Source organism: Musca domestica, unplaced genomic scaffold (genome assembly GCF_030504385.1).
Source record: "Musca domestica strain aabys unplaced genomic scaffold, Musca_domestica.polishedcontigs.V.1.1 11, whole genome shotgun sequence".
Lineage (NCBI taxonomy): Eukaryota > Metazoa > Arthropoda > Insecta > Diptera > Muscidae > Musca > Musca domestica.
The window spans coordinates 1,393,648-1,412,787 of NW_026712133.1; the positions used below are offsets into that span (position 1 = coordinate 1,393,648).

At 34.1% G+C, this 19,140-nt stretch overlaps 1 protein-coding gene and 1 long non-coding RNA gene across 5 annotated transcripts in view; both read left to right on the top strand.

Moving 5' to 3' along the window:
• LOC105262412 (putative transcription factor egl-18) overlaps window positions 1–19,140 on the top strand; it is a 489,034-nt gene that overhangs the window by 402,011 nt on the left and 67,883 nt on the right. The window contains exon 5 of one of the 4 annotated variants that reach the window (XM_059129735.1): window positions 11,277–11,689. The exons of the other annotated variants lie outside the window; for them this stretch is intronic. Within the exon in view, the coding sequence (XP_058985718.1) occupies window positions 11,277–11,282 (6 nt within the window). The 3' untranslated portion in view covers window positions 11,283–11,689. The remainder of the gene's footprint in view (window positions 1–11,276; window positions 11,690–19,140) is intronic. 4 annotated transcript variants of the gene reach the window in all.
• On the top strand, window positions 3,574–7,388 carry LOC109614305 (uncharacterized). The gene is made up of 3 exons (XR_002195487.2): window positions 3,574–6,822; window positions 6,879–7,023; window positions 7,074–7,388. It is a non-coding gene; the product is annotated as an uncharacterized LOC109614305 (long non-coding RNA).

The window sequence follows — 19,140 nt, forward strand, 5'->3', positions numbered from 1 at the left end:
TTTGTGACACACTACACGACTCTTTGAAAAATAAAAAGTTTTTCTTGACACTTTTTTGCACTTTTCTTTGCTAAAAATATTTAGATGTTGACCCAAATTATTTTCTTTTGAAATAACATTTTTTCCCATTTAGCATAATATCTCTTGCTCTATGGAGCTTAAAAAAATTTATCTGGGACCCAAAATTAATTTCTTGCTTTTTTCGCAGAAACATTTTGCTGGTATATTTTTGAATTTTGTGTCACATTACACGACTTTTTGAAAAATAAAAAGTTTTTCTTGACACTTTTTTGCACTTTTCTTTGCTAAAAATATTTGGATGTTGACCCAAATTATTTTCTTTTGAAATACTTTGCTTGGTCATAATAACTTTTTGAAAATTTTTGTTGAAATATTTGTACGTTGACTTAAATCAAATTACTTTAAAAACTTTTTCTCAAATTTTTGGATCTTGACCCAAATTATTTGTTTGAACTATTTCTGCTGAAATATTTGGCTTCTTATATACATGCTTTTTTCTACCTCTCGTTGCGATTTTGATCAACAATTTGGAGAATTTAAAAAATTTGTTGAATCAGATAAATTTTCAAAGCAATAATCAAAGTTATTGGCTTTGTTAAAAATAATATCCTTCTGTCATAGGATATTAAGCGATTTTAGTGAAACTGTTCGACAACCCAGCACACATTTTTACTTCGTTGAAAATTTTTTGGATTCTTTGAAATTTTTTGGAATTTTCAACTTCCCTTCGATTATCAACCTATACTCTTGTGTTTTTGAAAAAAAAAAATTGTTTTTTGCAGCAATATATCTCTGGTTATTTCTGCTTTTGCAACACTCATTTACACTCTTAAAAAAAACAAACATTTGAATTATTTCTCGATTTGCAAAAATAACATCCTCCTGTATGTGGACTTTAAGAGTTTTTATTTAATTGTTTGCTCGTTTTAGCTAAAAGTTGGCCCCTTCTGGCAACCCAACAAACAATTTTTAATCAAATTAGCCCGGCTTTAAATATAAAGTAAATTTTTGAACTTTTGAAACTTTTGGAAAGGAACGAATTATAATTTGACTCAAACCAATAAGATAAGATCGTTCTCGTCGACAACAATTGGAGTAAGAAACACATCCTCATTTCAAAAATAAAATTTGGATAGAAACTAAAATCTTGAACCAAGTTAGTCCCTTTGATTGGGCATCTTTTCCTTTTTTTAACAACAAAATTTCGTAAAGGTTAACGATTAGCATTCTAAATTGATAAAACTTTGAGCGATAAATTCACAAATTGTGTCAACGATCTAAAGAATGCAAATAATGACGAAACTAAGACACTTTTAATCTACCTGGAGTTTCTACGGAATCAATTCACAAAAACTACAAGACACTCTTAATAGCAGCATTCAGACACTGGGGATGCTTGATGTCGATGTTAAAGGATAGGATCCGATTTTAATATACATTTGTTCAACAAAATTAACTAGAGGCTTTTTAGAAGAATTCGAGAACTCATTAAGCGATTGTAAAAAAATTCCAAATGGGAACAGTTTGACGCTTTCTTAACAAACTAATTCAAAGCCTTGGAATCAGTTGGTAATATAAAGCCCTCTACAGCAAAATTTGTTTAACAAAAACCAATTACCAATTAGATGCCTAGATTTTTGAAAATATTTCAAACAAATGTCTAAACAAATACAAACAATTTGGGAGGAAGACCTACAAATGTAATATTACCTCAACAAAATAAACCGAAAAATACTCAAACATGTCAAGCTGCAAATCAAATCATTTCATCAGAGATTGCAGCAAATTTTTGAAAAAGAATGTGAATGGCAGAATTCACATCGTGAAAATATCACACTAATGCTACAATTGCATGTCATCAAATCACGCAGGATAGGATTGCAAAAGTCGCTTTGGCTGCAGTATTTGTACTATGAGACACAATACTTTGTTACACTATGGAACGAAAAACCAAACAACAAATACATACCAAGCTCAAGTAGAAGCACGACCTAGTACTAGTGCTGCCGCTCTTACAAATCAAATACTCTACTACAAACCTAGAACCAACTACTATTACTACTTTGACCCTGCAAGATAAGCAAATTAGTGAGCGACGATCTGGAGGAACGCTACTCTTCACAGCAATAGTACAAAGTTAAGTACACGTAACAACTTAGTTCATGTCACTGGCGTAAGTCAATGTGTTTCTGAGACTTCAACGAAATCTTGCTTGTTTACTATGAGATCCTAATACGACCCTAGCCTTAAACTGAAAGTCTGGGCTTCAGTTTTAAAGAACTTCTTCAAATTTACCACTACAAAACTTAGATGAATCACAACTTCGAGATGTAACAGCATTAGAACAGTCAACCAACCGATCTACTTATTAGAATGGACATTGAATAATACAAAATAACTTTAAATAAAACACAAAACAAAAATTTATTATAATTTAAAAACGCTACAAAAGGCAAAAAAGGTAAGCCTAAAAACATTTGGTTCTCCAGAGCCGGATCATAAAGTGAAGTTTTTAAATTATTAAAAAACGAGAAAAAATTTTGTGAGTGGACAGACAGACACAAGAATAGAAAAAAAAAACAAAAATACAGTGAGTTTAAAACATAAGTGCAAAGATAAAAAAGTTAAAAAAAATACATTTTTAGATATTGAAAAAAAAAAAAAATAAATAATTAAGAAAGATAGACAGTAAACAGTGAAACAAAAAGCGAACGTACACACCGCTATGCAAAAAGAGACAATAAACAGTGACACAAAGAGCAACAACACGGAAAATTGTAGAACCAGCAGCAAGCAGGACGGACACAAGCAGCACAACAACAAACAAGGTAAAACACCGAGACCCAAAGAAAATCCCAAGTGAGTACTCTTGAAAGTACGTCGTGAAAGCGTACCATAGCAAGGCATACATTTGAAATTTAACCCACAAATTTATTTTTATTTATTATTTTGGAGAACAAATTTAATATCGGGGTCTGGCGGACAGACACAATATCGATACCATATATCTTCAATTTTTAATTTTTTATTCTAATTTTAACATTTTTTCCCATTTAGCATAATATCTCTTGCTCTAAGGAGCTTAAAAAATTTTATCTGGGACCCAAAATTAATTTCTTGCTTTTTTCGCAGAAATATTTTGCTGGTATATTTTTGAATTTTGTGACACACTACACGACTCTTTGAAAAATAAAAAGTTTTTCTTGACACTTTTTTGCACTTTTCTTTGCTAAAAATATTTAGATGTTGACCCAAATTATTTTCTTTTGAAATAACATTTTTTCCCATTTAGCATAATATCTCTTGCTCTATGGAGCTTAAAAAAATTTATCTGGGACCCAAAATTAATTTCTTGCTTTTTTCGCAGAAACATTTTGCTGGTATATTTTTGAATTTTGTGTCACATTACACGACTTTTTGAAAAATAAAAAGTTTTTCTTGACACTTTTTTGCACTTTTCTTTGCTAAAAATATTTGGATGTTGACCCAAATTATTTTCTTTTGAAATACTTTGCTTGGTCATAATAACTTTTTGAAAATTTTTGTTGAAATATTTGTACGTTGACTTAAATCAAATTACTTTAAAAACTTTTTCTCAAATTTTTGGATTTTGACCCAAATTATTTGTTTGAACTATTTCTGCTGAAATATTTGGCTTCTTATATACATGCTTTTTTCTACCTCTCGTTGCGATTTTGATCAACAATTTGGAGAATTTAAAAAATTTGTTGAATCAGATAAATTTTCAAAGCAATAATCAAAGTTATTGGCTTTGTTAAAAATAATATCCTTCTGTCATAGGATATTAAGCGATTTTAGTGAAACTGTTCGACAACCCAGCACACATTTTTACTTCGTTGAAAAATTTTTGGATTCTTTGAAATTTTTTGGAATTTTCAACTTCCCTTCGATTATCAACCTATACTCTTGTGTTTTTGAAAAAAAAAATTGTTTTTTGCAGCAATATATCTCTGGTTATTTCTGCTTTTGCAACACTCATTTACACTCTTAAAAAAAAAACAAACATTTGAATTATTTCTCGATTTGCAAAAATAACATCCTCCTGTAAGTGGACTTTAAGAGTTTTTATTTAATTGTTTGCTCGTTTTAGCTAAAAGTTGGCCCCTTCTGGCAACCCAACAAACAATTTTTAATCAAATTAGCCCGGCTTTAAATATAAAGTAAATTTTTGAACTTTTGAAACTTTTGGAAAGGAACGAATTATAATTTGACTCAAACCAATAAGATAAGATCGTTCTCGTCGACAACAATTGGAGTAAGAAACACATCCTCATTTCAAAAATAAAATTTGGATAGAAACTAAAATCTTGAACCAAGTTAGTCCCTTTGATTGGGCATCTTTTCCTTTTTTTAACAACAAAATTTCGTAAAGGTTAACGATTAGCATTCTAAATTGATAAAACTTTGAGCGATAAATTCACAAATTGTGTCAACGATCTAAAGAATGCAAATAATGACGAAACTAAGACACTTTTAATCTACCTGGAGTTTCTACGGAATCAATTCACAAAAACTACAAGACACTCTTAATAGCAGCATTCAGACACTGGGGATGCTTGATGTCGATGTTAAAGGATAGGATCCGATTTTAATATACATTTGTTCAACAAAATTAACTAGAGGCTTTTTAGAAGAATTCGAGAACTCATTAAGCGATTGTAAAAAAATTCCAAATGGGAACAGTTTGACGCTTTCTTAACAAACTAATTCAAAGCCTTGGAATCAGTTGGTAATATAAAGCCCTCTACAGCAAAATTTGTTTAACAAAAACCAATTACCAATTATATGCCTAGATTTTTGAAAATATTTCAAACAAATGTCTAAACAAATACAAACAATTTGGGAGGAAGACCTACAAATGTAATATTACCTCAACAAAATAAACCGAAAAATACTCAAACATGTCAAGCTGCAAATCAAATCATTTCATCAGAGATTGCAGCAAATTTTTGAAAAAGAATGTGAATGGCAGAATTCACATCGTGAAAATATCACACTAATGCTACAATTGCATGTCATCAAATCACGCAGGATAGGATTGTAAAAGTCGCTTTGGCTGCAGTATTTGTACTATGAGACACAATACTTTGTTACACTATGGAACGAAAAACCAAACAACAAATACATACCAAGCTCAAGTAGAAGCACGACCTAGTACTAGTGCTGCCGCTCTTACAAATCAAATACTCTACTACAAACCTAGAACCAACTACTATTACTACTTTGACCCTCCAAGATAAGCAAATTAGTGAGCGACGATCTGGAGGAACGCTACTCTTCACAGCAATAGTACAAAGTTAAGTACACGTAACAACTTAGTTCATGTCACTGGCGTAAGTCAATGTGTTTCTGAGACTTCAACGAAATCTTGCTTGTTTACTATGAGATCCTAATACGACCCTAGCCTTAAACTGAAAGTCTGGGCTTCAGTTTTAAAGAACTTCTTCAAATTTACCACTACAAAACTTAGATGAATCACAACTTCGAGATGTAACAGCATTAGAACAGTCAACCAACCGATCTACTTATTAGAATGGACATTGAACCATTAATATTCACAATTGGAACTCCGATGCAAACATTTGGATCAATTTTAACACAAAAACAAAGTTTGGATGGATAGTTGAAGGACCCATACCCGGAAGCACCCTTCAAACATACAAAATAAACAGAGAAAGTACTTACACGTTTTTGGGAGATGGGAGAGACCCCTAAAAAAGTTTTACGGTCAGAAGAAGACCAATTTTGTGATCAATACTACACTGAAATAACAATCCGGACCAAGGATGGAATATGTGGTGACTCTCCTATTCAAAATATGCGAAGAATTCCCGAAAAATCACCTAAGCTCAATTCTACAGAATGGAGAAAAAACTTATGAAAACACCAGAAATAAAAGAACAATATGATGCCTCAATACTCGAATACCTAGAAATTGGTCATATGAGGAAAATCATTCCGAATGAAATAGATAGAATGCCAAATTATTTACCCTTATTATGCTTGGCGTTGTCGTAACTAATTTTTTTTGGTATTATGTACAATTTTCGAATACGCCTTTTTTGTAATAGATGTGAAAAAACAGGGTGCTCTGGAATAACAAACATTTGTAGAATTTAAGAGCTACCCGGTTAAAATAAATAAAAGCGGCAGTAAAAATAGTTGAAGTAAAACGATTATTTGTTAAATTAAATATTGAAATATGTTAAGTGTTGGCAATTTTTTATGAATATATTCAAAACGATTTAAACGTGAAACGAAAAATATTGCGGCAAGAGTCTAACATATTTTCCATGACTGATTCCCAGTAAGTGAAAAGTAAAATGGGAAAGAAGCTAAAATAAACAGTTTTTTCTTTAGATACGTTAGTTACTTCAGGCTTAGTAAGGATGCATTCAAATATGTTTTGGCTCAACTCATTCCAGATTTTTGTAGCCGGGTTAAATCTACAAGTATCCCAAATACACAAAAACTAGCGGCAACGATTCGAATACTCGCTGAAGGAAGTTATCAAAAGGGCGCTGGTAACGATTTCCATGTCAGTTTATCACAGCCGTCTGTCAGCAATGTGTTCCACGAGTGAATAGAAGTATTGCATAATAAGCTGTGTCCAGATTGGATCTCTTTTCCCACTGCAGAAGAAGAGAAATATGAAATAAAGGAAAATTTTTTGAACAATACTGGATTTCCTGGTGTGATTGGGTGTATAGATGGGACGCACAAAAAAATTGTTGCGCCAAAAATGGAAGACAGATTGTCTACAGTCTTAATGTAACGGTGGTATGATGGATAACTTATAAATAATGCAAATAGCTTTAGTCACTGTATTATTGTAGGTGTGTGATCACAAATTAAGAATTAGAGATATATCGTCACACCAGAATGGATCCGTTCACGATTCGTTGGTTCGGAATACAAGTGATTTGAAACAACACTTGAAAGAAAAATTTGAAAATGGCGAAAGAAATACATGGATATTAGGTATGTATATTAAATAAAATTAGTAATGCATTCTAAAAAGTTCGTTCTAGGTGACGCAGGATATCCATTGGAAAAATTTTTAATTACGCCATTTAGACCTGCTGACGAAGGCTCACCAGAGTGTAGATTCAACAAAATACATTAAAAAACAGGAAATATAGTTGAACGAGCAATTGGTGTGTTGAAAAACAGATTTCGATGTATATTAGGAGCGAGACAATCGCATTACACCCCTGATATGTGTGGGAAAGTAACAGCAGTTTGTGCAGCATTACACAACATTTGCATACATTTCAAAATTGAAATGCCGATAGTTAACACAAACCTCTACGTCATGTCAGATCCCAATGATGTTGAAATGAACGACGATTTTAATACATTAGACATAAGATAATCAATAATGCTATCTTTAAATATTTAATTCATTTTGTTATTATCGTATAAAAAATAAAATTAATTATTAATATTTAAATATAAAAGCTATGCTTCAAGTTATATACATAAATTGTTTCACTGAAAACTACTCCTTGTTTCTTCTAATTTCAATTTCATCTTTCCCGCATCGCAATAGTTCCTTTCTGAATTCCGTCTTATTTTTATATTCTTCTTTAAGAAGTTTTAATATTTCTTCCCTTAACTTATAGCTAAGTTTTGTTTGTTTTAACATCTCTTCATTCAGCTTGTAGTTTTTGCGTTGGTACCTCTCAATATCATTTAATGATCGTTTAACATCGAAGAAGTCGTTGGAAGCTCTTGCTGAATTTAATTTTGATGCGGGTTATTTGTGCTTACAGGGGGAAGCGTACAGACATCCAGGATGACCAAAACCTGCTTCTGTTGCGTATTTCAGTGTAGAGTGTTTACACTTCGAGGAGTCAGTGTGCAGGGATTGTGGTTTTCTTTGTCTTCACTAATTAAACTAATTAAACCCTTCAAAATCTTCCAACTCAGTCTCCAGTTCAACCAGTAGTTGACGCTGTTAAATTCCAATTGCTTGGTTTCCTGCATTTACAATTGTGTCCAATTGTAACAAGCGGGATGCTGCTTCTTCCGTGTCGCTTAAAATGAACTGCTTGAAGGGCCCTCCACCTGTAGCACGACATTCTGCCTTATTATGAACTAGCTTTTTCCTTAGTTTGAATTTGTAGACGACCCAGACTTTCATCAAGGCCTCGTTTGTTCGAACCGGCGGTCCTAGGATGTTGAGTTTTGCCCCATGTTAATTTTTTTAAGCTATTGCTATAACCTCTAGCCAAATTTTTTATTCATTTGTAAGATCTGGATCATTTCATCAAATTGTTTCTTCGATGTGACTTTAAATCTAGAATAAACGAAATGTTAACAGATGTACATACATATATTTTTGTAATGTTGATACATACTTCTTATTCAAATCCATTTTGTATATTATTTATTCTTTTGTAATCTCAATTGGGAAAAACTTTTGTATGTTGTCGGCAACAAAATCTCTAACGACTAATTTTGCAGCGTTTGTCGAATTAGAACGCGTTTTGTGGTACGAAAATTGTAACAGAATTTCATGCAGAATTGTAATTTCTCGCATGCGACACACATAATACCAATTATTCGTTACGAAGCGTCAAGTTGCAGTTTTCGATACGACTACGGCAACCGTAATAAGATTGATTATCTACAACATCACGCGGTGATAAAACCAGATCGACTCACAACGATGTTAAGAGTTGTATTTAATGCTTCTTTCCTATAACAAACAAAACAAGTCTAAGTGACATATTATTTGGTGGACCCATTTTACAACAGGATTTAGTATTGCACATTTTAAAATGGTGATTCTTCAAACATGCCTTCAAGATATAACAAAGATGTATCACCAAATACTTTTGGATTCAAAGCAAACAATATATCAAAGAATTCTCTTTAGACAGTCTCCTGAAACTTCAGTACAGAATTATTAGCTGCTTACAGTTACATTTGGAGTTAACTGCGCACCATATTTAGCATTGAGAACTCCCCTTAAACTAGCAGAAGATGCAAAAGAATCATATCATAGAACCGCAAATATAATTTTGAATAATTTATATGTTGATGATGTATTAGCTGGCGGCCACACTGAAGATGAATCAATCAAAACCCGAAATGAATTAACTGCCGCTGTAGAATCTGCCGTTTTTACACTGATGAAATGGGCATCAAATGATCACAAAATAATACATGATATTCTACATGAACATTTACAGCCACTCAATTGGCTAGACATTTCCGAAGATGCTTCTACTAAGACCCTTGGAATTCGATTAAATATCTCAGGCGATTATTTTTCCTTCACCCCACCTTCAATGGAAAATAAGAATGTATCTTCAAAGCGAGAAGTTTTATCAACGATAGCCAAATTGTTTGGTGGTTGTTGTAGCTAAGCTAATAATGCAACAAATCTGGCTAGACAAAATTGACTGTGATGATCAATTGAAGTCAATAACTAATGAATGAATGAACTGGAACAATTTTGTTAAAAATAGCAAAGATATTGAATATCTGAGAGTTCCTCGATGAATGCTAGATGGTTCTGTAGAAATTAATGGATTTTGTGACGTGTCGGAAAGCTCGTATGGAGCTACGCTATATATTATTAGCAGCAAAGACTCGTGTCGCTCCTATTAAGAAACTATCAATACCTAGACTCGAATTATGCGGGGCAGTATTACTATTAAAATTAGCAAAATCCATTGTATATAGTCTACAAATATCCAAATATTCGAAACAATTTTGGACAGACTCTACCATCGTCTTAGCATGGTTAAAAAGGCCTCCTTGTCATTGGAGCACATTTGTTGGAAACAGAGTTTCTGAAATTGCTGATAATGTTGGACAAGAACATTGGAGACATGTCGATTCGAAAAACAATCCAGCTGATATTGCGAGCCGTGGATATTCATCCGCAAAGCTAAGGACCAATGAACTCTGGTGGCAGAGACCTCAATGGCTCAGAATGCCTAAACACCGTTGGCCATCTCAAGATATTCTAAATGACACAAATTTGGAAGCCAAAACGGCAAAAATTTCTCGTCTTTAGCTAAAGTTTATCGATCATGTGCATATGCTCTAAGACTCTGGAAAAATACTGGAGCAAATAGGCAACATCTTCGTACCTCGTCAAAAGACCTTACAGCAGCTGAAATCCAAGATGGTAAACGATCTTGCATAATTCGTACCCAGAAATTGGTATATGCAGACGAATACAACACACTTATGAAAAAGACTTAAATTTCTCCTTCAAGTCCTCTGTTGACACTCAACCTGTTTCTAGGCTCAAAGGGTATTATTAGAGCAAATGGCAGATTAGTACAATCGCGAGCCCTTTCGTATAGCGAACACCATCCAATAATACTACCACATGGCGCAAAACATAGCAAATTGTTAGTCGAATTTACTCATATGATTATCTTACACGATGGTAATCAATTAATGACCCGAGTATTAAGATCCATACGAAAATGTCGAATTTGCTTAATTTATAAAAAAAATAACAAACCCAAACGTGCTTTTCTGTCTCGACCCTTTACCTTTTTCCAGTTCATAAGTCGGCGAGGTTGTCCATCTTGTATATTCTCTGACAACGGAACTATCTTTGCGGGAGCTGTTGATTTATTAAAGCGAGATCGATTAACTTTCATGAAGAAATTTCAAAATAGCACGATTCAAAACAACTTCACTGAAAATCTTGCTTGGAAATTTATTCCTCCTGGTGCTCCGCACATGGGCGGCTTGTGTGAAGCTGGTGTTAAATCATTTAAAATTCATTTGCGTAAAAGTATCCCAAAAATGAACTTCACTTTTGAAGAATTTACCACTTTCTACCAAGAATTGAAGGCTGTCTTAATTCGGGACCCTTAAGTCCTGCTAGCGACGACCCAAATGACCTTTCTCTTTGACAACTGGTCATTTCTTAATAGGAACATCCATTCTTACTCTAGCTGAATCAGACATTTCAGATTCAGATCTCAGCTTAGTCAATCGTTGGAAAAGACTACAAGTTATTCCGCAATATTTTTGCAACAGATAGAAATTAGAATATCTTCACGTTTCTCACAGAAGATCTAAGTGGAAATATAAAAAAGTATCCAGGCAGTGACCAAAATACCAGAGTTCTAGACATATGGATGGCAAGTGGCAACATTAGCAGACCTATAACAAAAATTGCCAAACTGTTTTCCGACTGACTAGTCGGATTCTCACTCAAAAAAAAATTAGTACTCGTCTTTATTTTTTTTCAGATGTAGCCGCTTACTTGCCCAACCAGGACTGCCGTCTAGACGATCGCAGCCGTAGCCCAGACTCACCTAAAAGCAAGAAGCGCCATCTCCATCTAACAGCAAGAAGCGCCAATAGACCCATATGGCCAACCTATTGTCCCACTTCCACATCCCCTGAAAGCCGTCAACGCAAGACCACGCCAGCGCCATGAGAGACCTAGCTACTGGCAATATTCATGTGAACTATGCCAAGAAGACCATGCCCTCAGTGCCAGTGAGAGGTTCCGCAGGCAGATGCCCTTCCAGCGGTATGAGATAGTGGATCGTCGGGGGTATTGCCGAAATTGACTGGTGTACATTTACTCCGCCTTAAAGAAGAATGGGCGCACAGCAGAAGGAATTGGCGATGTCCTGGCCTACAATACTCAGCTGGGGTACGTATTTGCTGGGCCCATCAAGAACATGCCGAGGAACTGAAGAACGACCATTCTTATGGTATATTACAAGTGAATACTTACACTTGTCATTGGGGCCCAGAAAATGTTCATAAATTTACGCAATTTTGCCCAACATTGTTGGTTGGGTATTGGCTGCATAAAAAGCATCAAAACGGAATGATGTAAATAATGTAAACACATGAACATACACACATTCATTTATGCAGCCACCGGTAAATTCCAATGCTGAATTCCAATTAATAAGCATCGTCAACAACCAAAACTGGTTTGATGTGACAATGCAAATTGAAGATTAGTGAGTTCGAATCGAATTACAATCGCGAACGCAAGTTTCCCCCCGTGTGACAAGTTAAAGTGATTAAAATAAAGGAAAAATATTATTGATGTTAATAATTTTATAAAAATCAAACAGTGATTTTACAACACAAATATCAATACTACAGGAAAGGAAACATTGTACAAACATTGAACAGTAATTATTAACACAAAGGACAATTTTATGAAATATAAACACAGAAAATAAAATTGTACAAAACACATAAAAAAGAATATATATACACATATAAACATATATTTCAATTTAAAAATTCGAAACACCGAATTACAGTATTTGTGGTACAAAATCGAGGATACTTATGACAAGTATCTCCATTTTTTGGTAACCGTAGAGGGTAGTACCTCAGACGAAATTACTTCTGCTTATGAAAAATAACAGTCCACCAGAAAAAAAAAAACTATTTTGGATGTTTATCGGAAATAACCGAAATATTGCAGTTTGTACACTCAATAGGTCGAATAGTTTGCAATCATGTACTACCAATCTAGCAAAGTACTAAATAATAGTTTGCCACCCTTATCCAATATGGTTTACTTAGGTATTCAGAGCATTGCTGATATTTCAATTTCGAATTGGCGTCTACCTTGTGGTTCGGAACACCATGCATAATTTTAATCTACAGCCATGGGATAAAGATGATTTCCGCGCAGATTTTTTGTCATGGCCCACGTTCTGAGATCTACTTTCTGCTATGTTTATAAATAATTCCCGATTAACTGATATTGAAAGGATGTGTCATTTAATTAAGAAAACTCAAGGTGAGACTAGGGAAAATGGTGTCGAAGTTTCCACTCGCTCTTAAAATTTTTATTCTGGCTTGAAAAACTCTTAGGGATGCTTATGACAATAAAACAAGTAAAAAAATTATGTTCGGCAGGGCCAAACTTTTAATACCCTCCACCTTATGGTAAAGGAAACATTAGAAGAAATGTGGCAAAAACCATCAAAATACCGAATATTGGGAGGTACCGTTATATGGCGACTATACCAAAACGTGGACCAATACATACAATGTTTCGCCACACGAACTAGGACCCATTATGACCCACAAATATTAATTTTTAGACAAATCAGTGAAAAAATTTGGCAAAAACCATAAAAATAGCGAATATCGGGAGGTACCGTTATATTGGGCTATACCAAATCGCGGACCTATACATGCAATGTTTTGTCACACTCTTTGGAACCCGTTATGACCTAAAAATACCAATTTTCAGACAAATCCGTGAAAAATGTGGCATAAATCATCAAAATACCGAATATCGGGAGGTACCGTTATATGGGGACTATACCAGAACGTGGACCGATATATCTCATTTTATACCAATACCAACCATCCTAGACATAATACAAATTGCTCTGCTAAATTTTGGCGCTCTACGTCAAATAATGTGGGTTGTATCGTGATTTCAACAGGAAACGGACAGACAGACAGACGGACATCGTTAAATCGACTTAGAATGATCCGCTGATTATGAATATATATAGTTTATGGGGTCTACGACGATGTTACAAACGGAATGTCAAAGTTAATATACCCTTCTTTCCAAGGTGGAGGGTATAAAAATGCTAGTTACTAGCCATTTATAGATGTTAAAACTTTACAAAGAAACGGTTGATAATCTGACATGTCAGTCTATTACATTGTCACCGATCATTGGGATCCTATTTTAGTTTTTATTTGTATTCAGCGACTATCAAGGCTTACGGTGACATTCTGGGAACAGAGTCTCACAGATGAGTCTTCCTTATCGTCAGGGGTCAGCACTATTTGTTCCCCACGGAGAGCATTCAGACGCTTACCTGTTTTCGTGGCATACAAGGTATAGATTCCTCAAAATCCCCAAAAAAATCAACGCTAAGTCACATTTGGCGAAAACTTCCTCTGACATCATTGTGTTGCATTCTATAATGAAAATCATGCGCTCTACCCTTGTCATTATTTTAAAAAGAAGTCTTTCGAGCAAAAAATTACAGTTTTGAAAAAGCATGGCTTGTGTTTAATTGTTTGTCAAGAGCTCATTGGGTTAGTAACTGTCCCAGTGAACATAGTTGCTATGTATGCCATTAAAAACAAATGTTTTACACATCGCACAATTCGCGAGTCCTCACGAAGAAAATTCTTATCCAGTTCGAGCTCTCATTGACCCCGCGTCTGAGGCTACTTTTATAGCTGAGCACCTTCAAAATAGATTGAAGTTATCGTTTCGATCCACTCTTGAAACCATTTCTGGTGTAAATGATTCGTCCTCCGTTACCTCTAGAAAAAACTTTAATTTCGCCATCAGACAAGTTCTGCGAGGACAATTACCCATCTACAACTACGACTCAGAGAGTCGCTACGTTTTCACACTTTCCATCCTTACTGCCTGAAAATTGGTGATTCGCGTCAAAATGGTTTTAGTCAATTTTTTAGGAATGAAAATTTGCTTTTGCGCAAGCCTTCTCTAAAATAAATGTGCAAAAGTTCCGATACTAGCGTATGGACTTGTAGGGGTTCTAAATCTACAGAATAGATTTAGAGCCAAAAGTATTTGTTGAACAGGGACGAACAACAATAATTATGAATACTAGACATCGCAACAAGTATGCAGACGATACTTACGTGTTGCTAATTAGATACTGGTGGTGTAGGCAAATAAAACACTTGTTTTAATAAAAGACTCTAATTTTATTGTAAAAACAATAATATTTCTTGTGGCAAAAGTTTTACTTCTTGCTTCTTTTTCTTAGTGATCGTTCTTCCTTGATCACAATAGATAATTGTTGAGGTATCGATTGTTGGCTTATCGGTGTTATGAACCAGGAACCTCAACATGCTCAAATTATCTCCACAGTAATCTTCTTCAGTGAGTTAAATGTGTGTTTAGTCCATTTTTTTGGGATGGATATTGACAAAACCAACAAATTTTAATTCCATCAAATGTACTTAATTCTGTATAGAAATAATTTAAAGCAAAAAATTTGCACCATATTCAATATGGAATTAGAGCAATTATTAATCTTCACTATTATTTCCAAATTCATTTCATAATATTTCTTTTCTCTCTCTTTTGTCACCTCTGGTGACAAATTATCACCTCAAGTGGAACATTTCGAAATAATTTTATAATTTTTTATTTTTCGAGGGATCAGTTATGAAAATTGATCACCTTTGTAACCACCTCTTGTGGCTACGTATCATTACTATCATCATTTCTTTAATTCATAATTGACATAAGCAAGAGCCAATTTGTCTTTGAAGGAATATAAGAATTCCAAGAATATTATTTCAGGTGTTTTGCGTTGTTTTGTCTTCAGTCACCTCTAGTGACTTATTTATATGTCGTAAAAAAACATTTACATAAATTTATTATCAATCATCCACCTCCAATGAACAATTTTAGTATATGTCTTTATTAATTTTAAATTTTCATATTTTTTTTTTCACCTCTAGTGACTTTTGACTTAAAAATCAGAACAAGCTTCTTCAGCGGTAGATTTGCAATTACCTAACCACCAGTTAATGTGCTTGCGACACAAGATTCGTTTTAAATAATTTTATTTTTTCATGAATATTTCATCTTTTTTAATCATTATTGTTAAATATTCTCAAACAAGGACCATAGGACCATCCAACTATGGAATTTTGAGCTATCATACTCTCAAAAACATTTGTTTTATTTCTATTCAATAAGATAGATGGTAATACATCACTGCCTATTAACATATCAATCTCATTTGATTTTTGGAAAAAGGGATCTGCAAGTCTTAGATCGCGGATTTCATTTAACTTTGACTTGGGAATAGATTCAGTGAGATTCTCTTTTGTTATATCTTCAATAACTAAAGCCTGTACTTCTACTATATTGTTTTCATTTGAACACAAAGTGATGTTGCACATTTTATTCGTGCATGCAACTACTGAACCGCTAATATTGAAATTCGATTCACTTGTTCCACTCCCAATTCTATTTGCAACTTTGCTTGTTATAAATGATTGTTTAGATCCAGTATCTAATAAAGCTCTTGCTGTGAACGTTTTACCATTGCACTTGATTTTTACAAGCGCAGTTGGTAATAAAACATCAGCATCACTAATTGATAAATTAGTTTGTGTATTAGAGCTTTGGGATGTAGAGTTTGAGGTAAACGTCATGTTATCTGTGGTGACATGTTTTATTGTTTGAATATTTGAAGTTCTGCGAGGTATTATTGATGATGTAGGACTCCTTGGTAGAGTTTCTGCGTTTGCTACGTGCAATTTTGTGTTGTTGTTTTTTTACAATATAAACATCTATGCGCACTGAAGCATTCCCGTGTGTTATGTCCCCTCTTTAAACAGTTATTACATAAACTTTGTTCTCTTATGAATTCAACTCTCTGACTGACACTCATGTTATTGAATCTTGAACAGTTTTTGAGTAAGTGATTTTTATTACACATAACACATCTATTCGATACTATCGATTGCGCATTTTAATCTATTCTTTCTAGGACTCGATGTCTGTTTTTAAGGAAGTTCTCCATTTGTGACCATTTAGGAAGCTCTGAATGTGATTCGAGCGATTGTTCCCAAAGGGTCTAAGTTTCCACAAGAAGCTTTTATATATATATATATATATATATATATATATATATATATATATATATATATATATATATATATATATATATATATATATATATATATAAAATTTTTGCGCTGGTGTCAGTCTGGGATTTCCACAAATGGCATTAAACATATCTCGAAATGTAGGCCATTCTTCATAACTTCCATAGAAGTCTTGAGTGTCACAAGGTGGAAATTTAATACAAATATCCGACAAATCAAATGTTGTATTTGAAATATTAAAGAGTGTAGGGTCTGTGATGTCGCCTCTAGCGTCATTATTACTTTCAGTCTTTCTATTTTTTTTAATATTTCCAACAAATTGGCCTTTGTCGTTTGATAATTGTCTCTGGCGGACTCAATCTTTGTCGACTTCGGTAAAATAGACACTTTCACATGCACTGCGTACATTGTGCCAATTTTCATCCATTGATTCTAATTTTGTTTCTATTAAAGAATCAGACAGCTCGTTCTCTGCCGTGCTTCCTATTTTAATGCAAGTTTGCATGAGGTTTTCGGTCTCGTATTCAAATCTAGCATACATTTTAGAAACCATTTTGTAATATTGATTTATTTTATTTATTTAATTATTTGAAGAACAGTGTGGCTTGTTTGTTCGGGATACCGTAGTATTTTGTTGTTGCAAAATGGTCTGGCTTTATCCCTTTATTGTTGTTTTTATAAAAACAACGTTTGTTTATTAGTGGAGAACGATGGTAATGTTTACCAGGGGGTAAGGCAGGGAATACCTAGGTTTCGGAAAGAGCCACCAATCCTCATCAGTTCCCTTGTTTTTGTCTGGGATATTCTCCCCAGAAGTTATTTTAAAAATAACTTCTATGACAAAAAACATTTTTTACCCAAGTGACGAGATCGTAAGCTCAATAGAAGAGGATCCAAAGAATTAAATAAAACTAAAATTCTCTTGGAAAGTCTTCTAAATCTTACAACCGCACTTATAAACATTTACATCTTTCTCCACTTGTTATGCTTTCGTTCAGCCTGAACGAAGTAGCATAACCATGTAAGTTGGTTTTGTCTGTTACAACAAAAACCCCTTCGTCGACCGTGCCTTGTCTATTAATAGAACAGTGTGGCTTGTTTGTTCGGGATACCGTAGTATTTTGTTGTTGCAAAATGGTCTGGCTTTATCCCTTTATTGTTGTTTTTATAAAAACAACGTTTGTTTATTAGTGGAGAACGATGGTAATGTTTACCAGGGGGTAAGGCAGGGAATACCTAGGTTTCGGAAAGAGCCACCAATCCTCATCAGTTCCCTTGTTTTTGTCTGGGATATTCTCCCCAGAAGTTATTTTAAAAATAACTTCTATGACAAAAAACATTTTTTACCCAAGTGACGAGATCGTAAGCTCAATAGAAGAGGATCCAAAGAATTAAATAAAACTAAAATTCTCTTGGAAAGTCTTCTAAATCTTACAACCGCACTTATAAACATTTACATCTTTCTCCACTTGTTATGCTTTCGTTCAGCCTGAACGAAGTAGCATAACCATGTAAGTTGGTTTTGTCTGTTACAACAAAAACCCCTTCGTCGACCGTGCCTTGTCTATTAATAGAACAGTGTGGCTTGTTTGTTCGGGATACCGTAGTATTTTGTTGTTGCAAAATGGTCTGGCTTTATCCCTTTATTGTTGTTTTTATAAAAACAACGTTTGTTTATTAGTGGAGAACGATGGTAATGTTTACCAGGGGGTAAGGCAGGGAATACCTAGGTTTCGGAAAGAGCCACCAATCCTCATCAGTTCCCTTGTTTTTGTCTGGGATATTCTCCCCAGAAGTTATTTTGAAAATAACTTCTATGACAAAAAACATTTTTTTTACCCAAGTGACGAGATCGTAAGCTCAATAGAAGAGGATCCAAAGAATTAAATAAAACTAAAATTCTCTTGGAAAGTCTTCTAAATCTTACAACCGCACTTATAAACATTTACATCTTTCTCCACTTGTTATGCTTTCGTTCAGCCTGAACGAAGTAGCATAACCATGTAAGTTGGTTTTGTCTGTTACAACAAAAACCCCTTCGTCGACCGTGCCTTGTCTATTAATAGAACAGTGTGGCTTGTTTGTTCGGGATACCGTAGTATTTTGTTGTTGCAAAATGGTCTGGCTTTATCCCTTTATTGTTGTTTTTATAAAAACAACGTTTGTTTATTAGTGGAGAACGATGGTAATGTTTACCAGGGGGTAAGGCAGGGAATACCTAGGTTTCGGAAAGAGCCACCAATCCTCATCAGTTCCCTTGTTTTTGCCTGGGATATTCTCCCCAGAAGTTATTTTAAAAATAACTTCTATGACAAAAAACATTTTTTACCCAAGTGACGAGATCGTAAGCTCAATAGAAGAGGATCCAAAGAATTAAATAAAACTAAAATTCTCTTGGAAAGTCTTCTAAATCTTACAACCGCACTTATAAACATTTACATCTTTCTCCACTTGTTATGCTTTCGTTCAGCCTGAACGAATGATATTAATTGATAT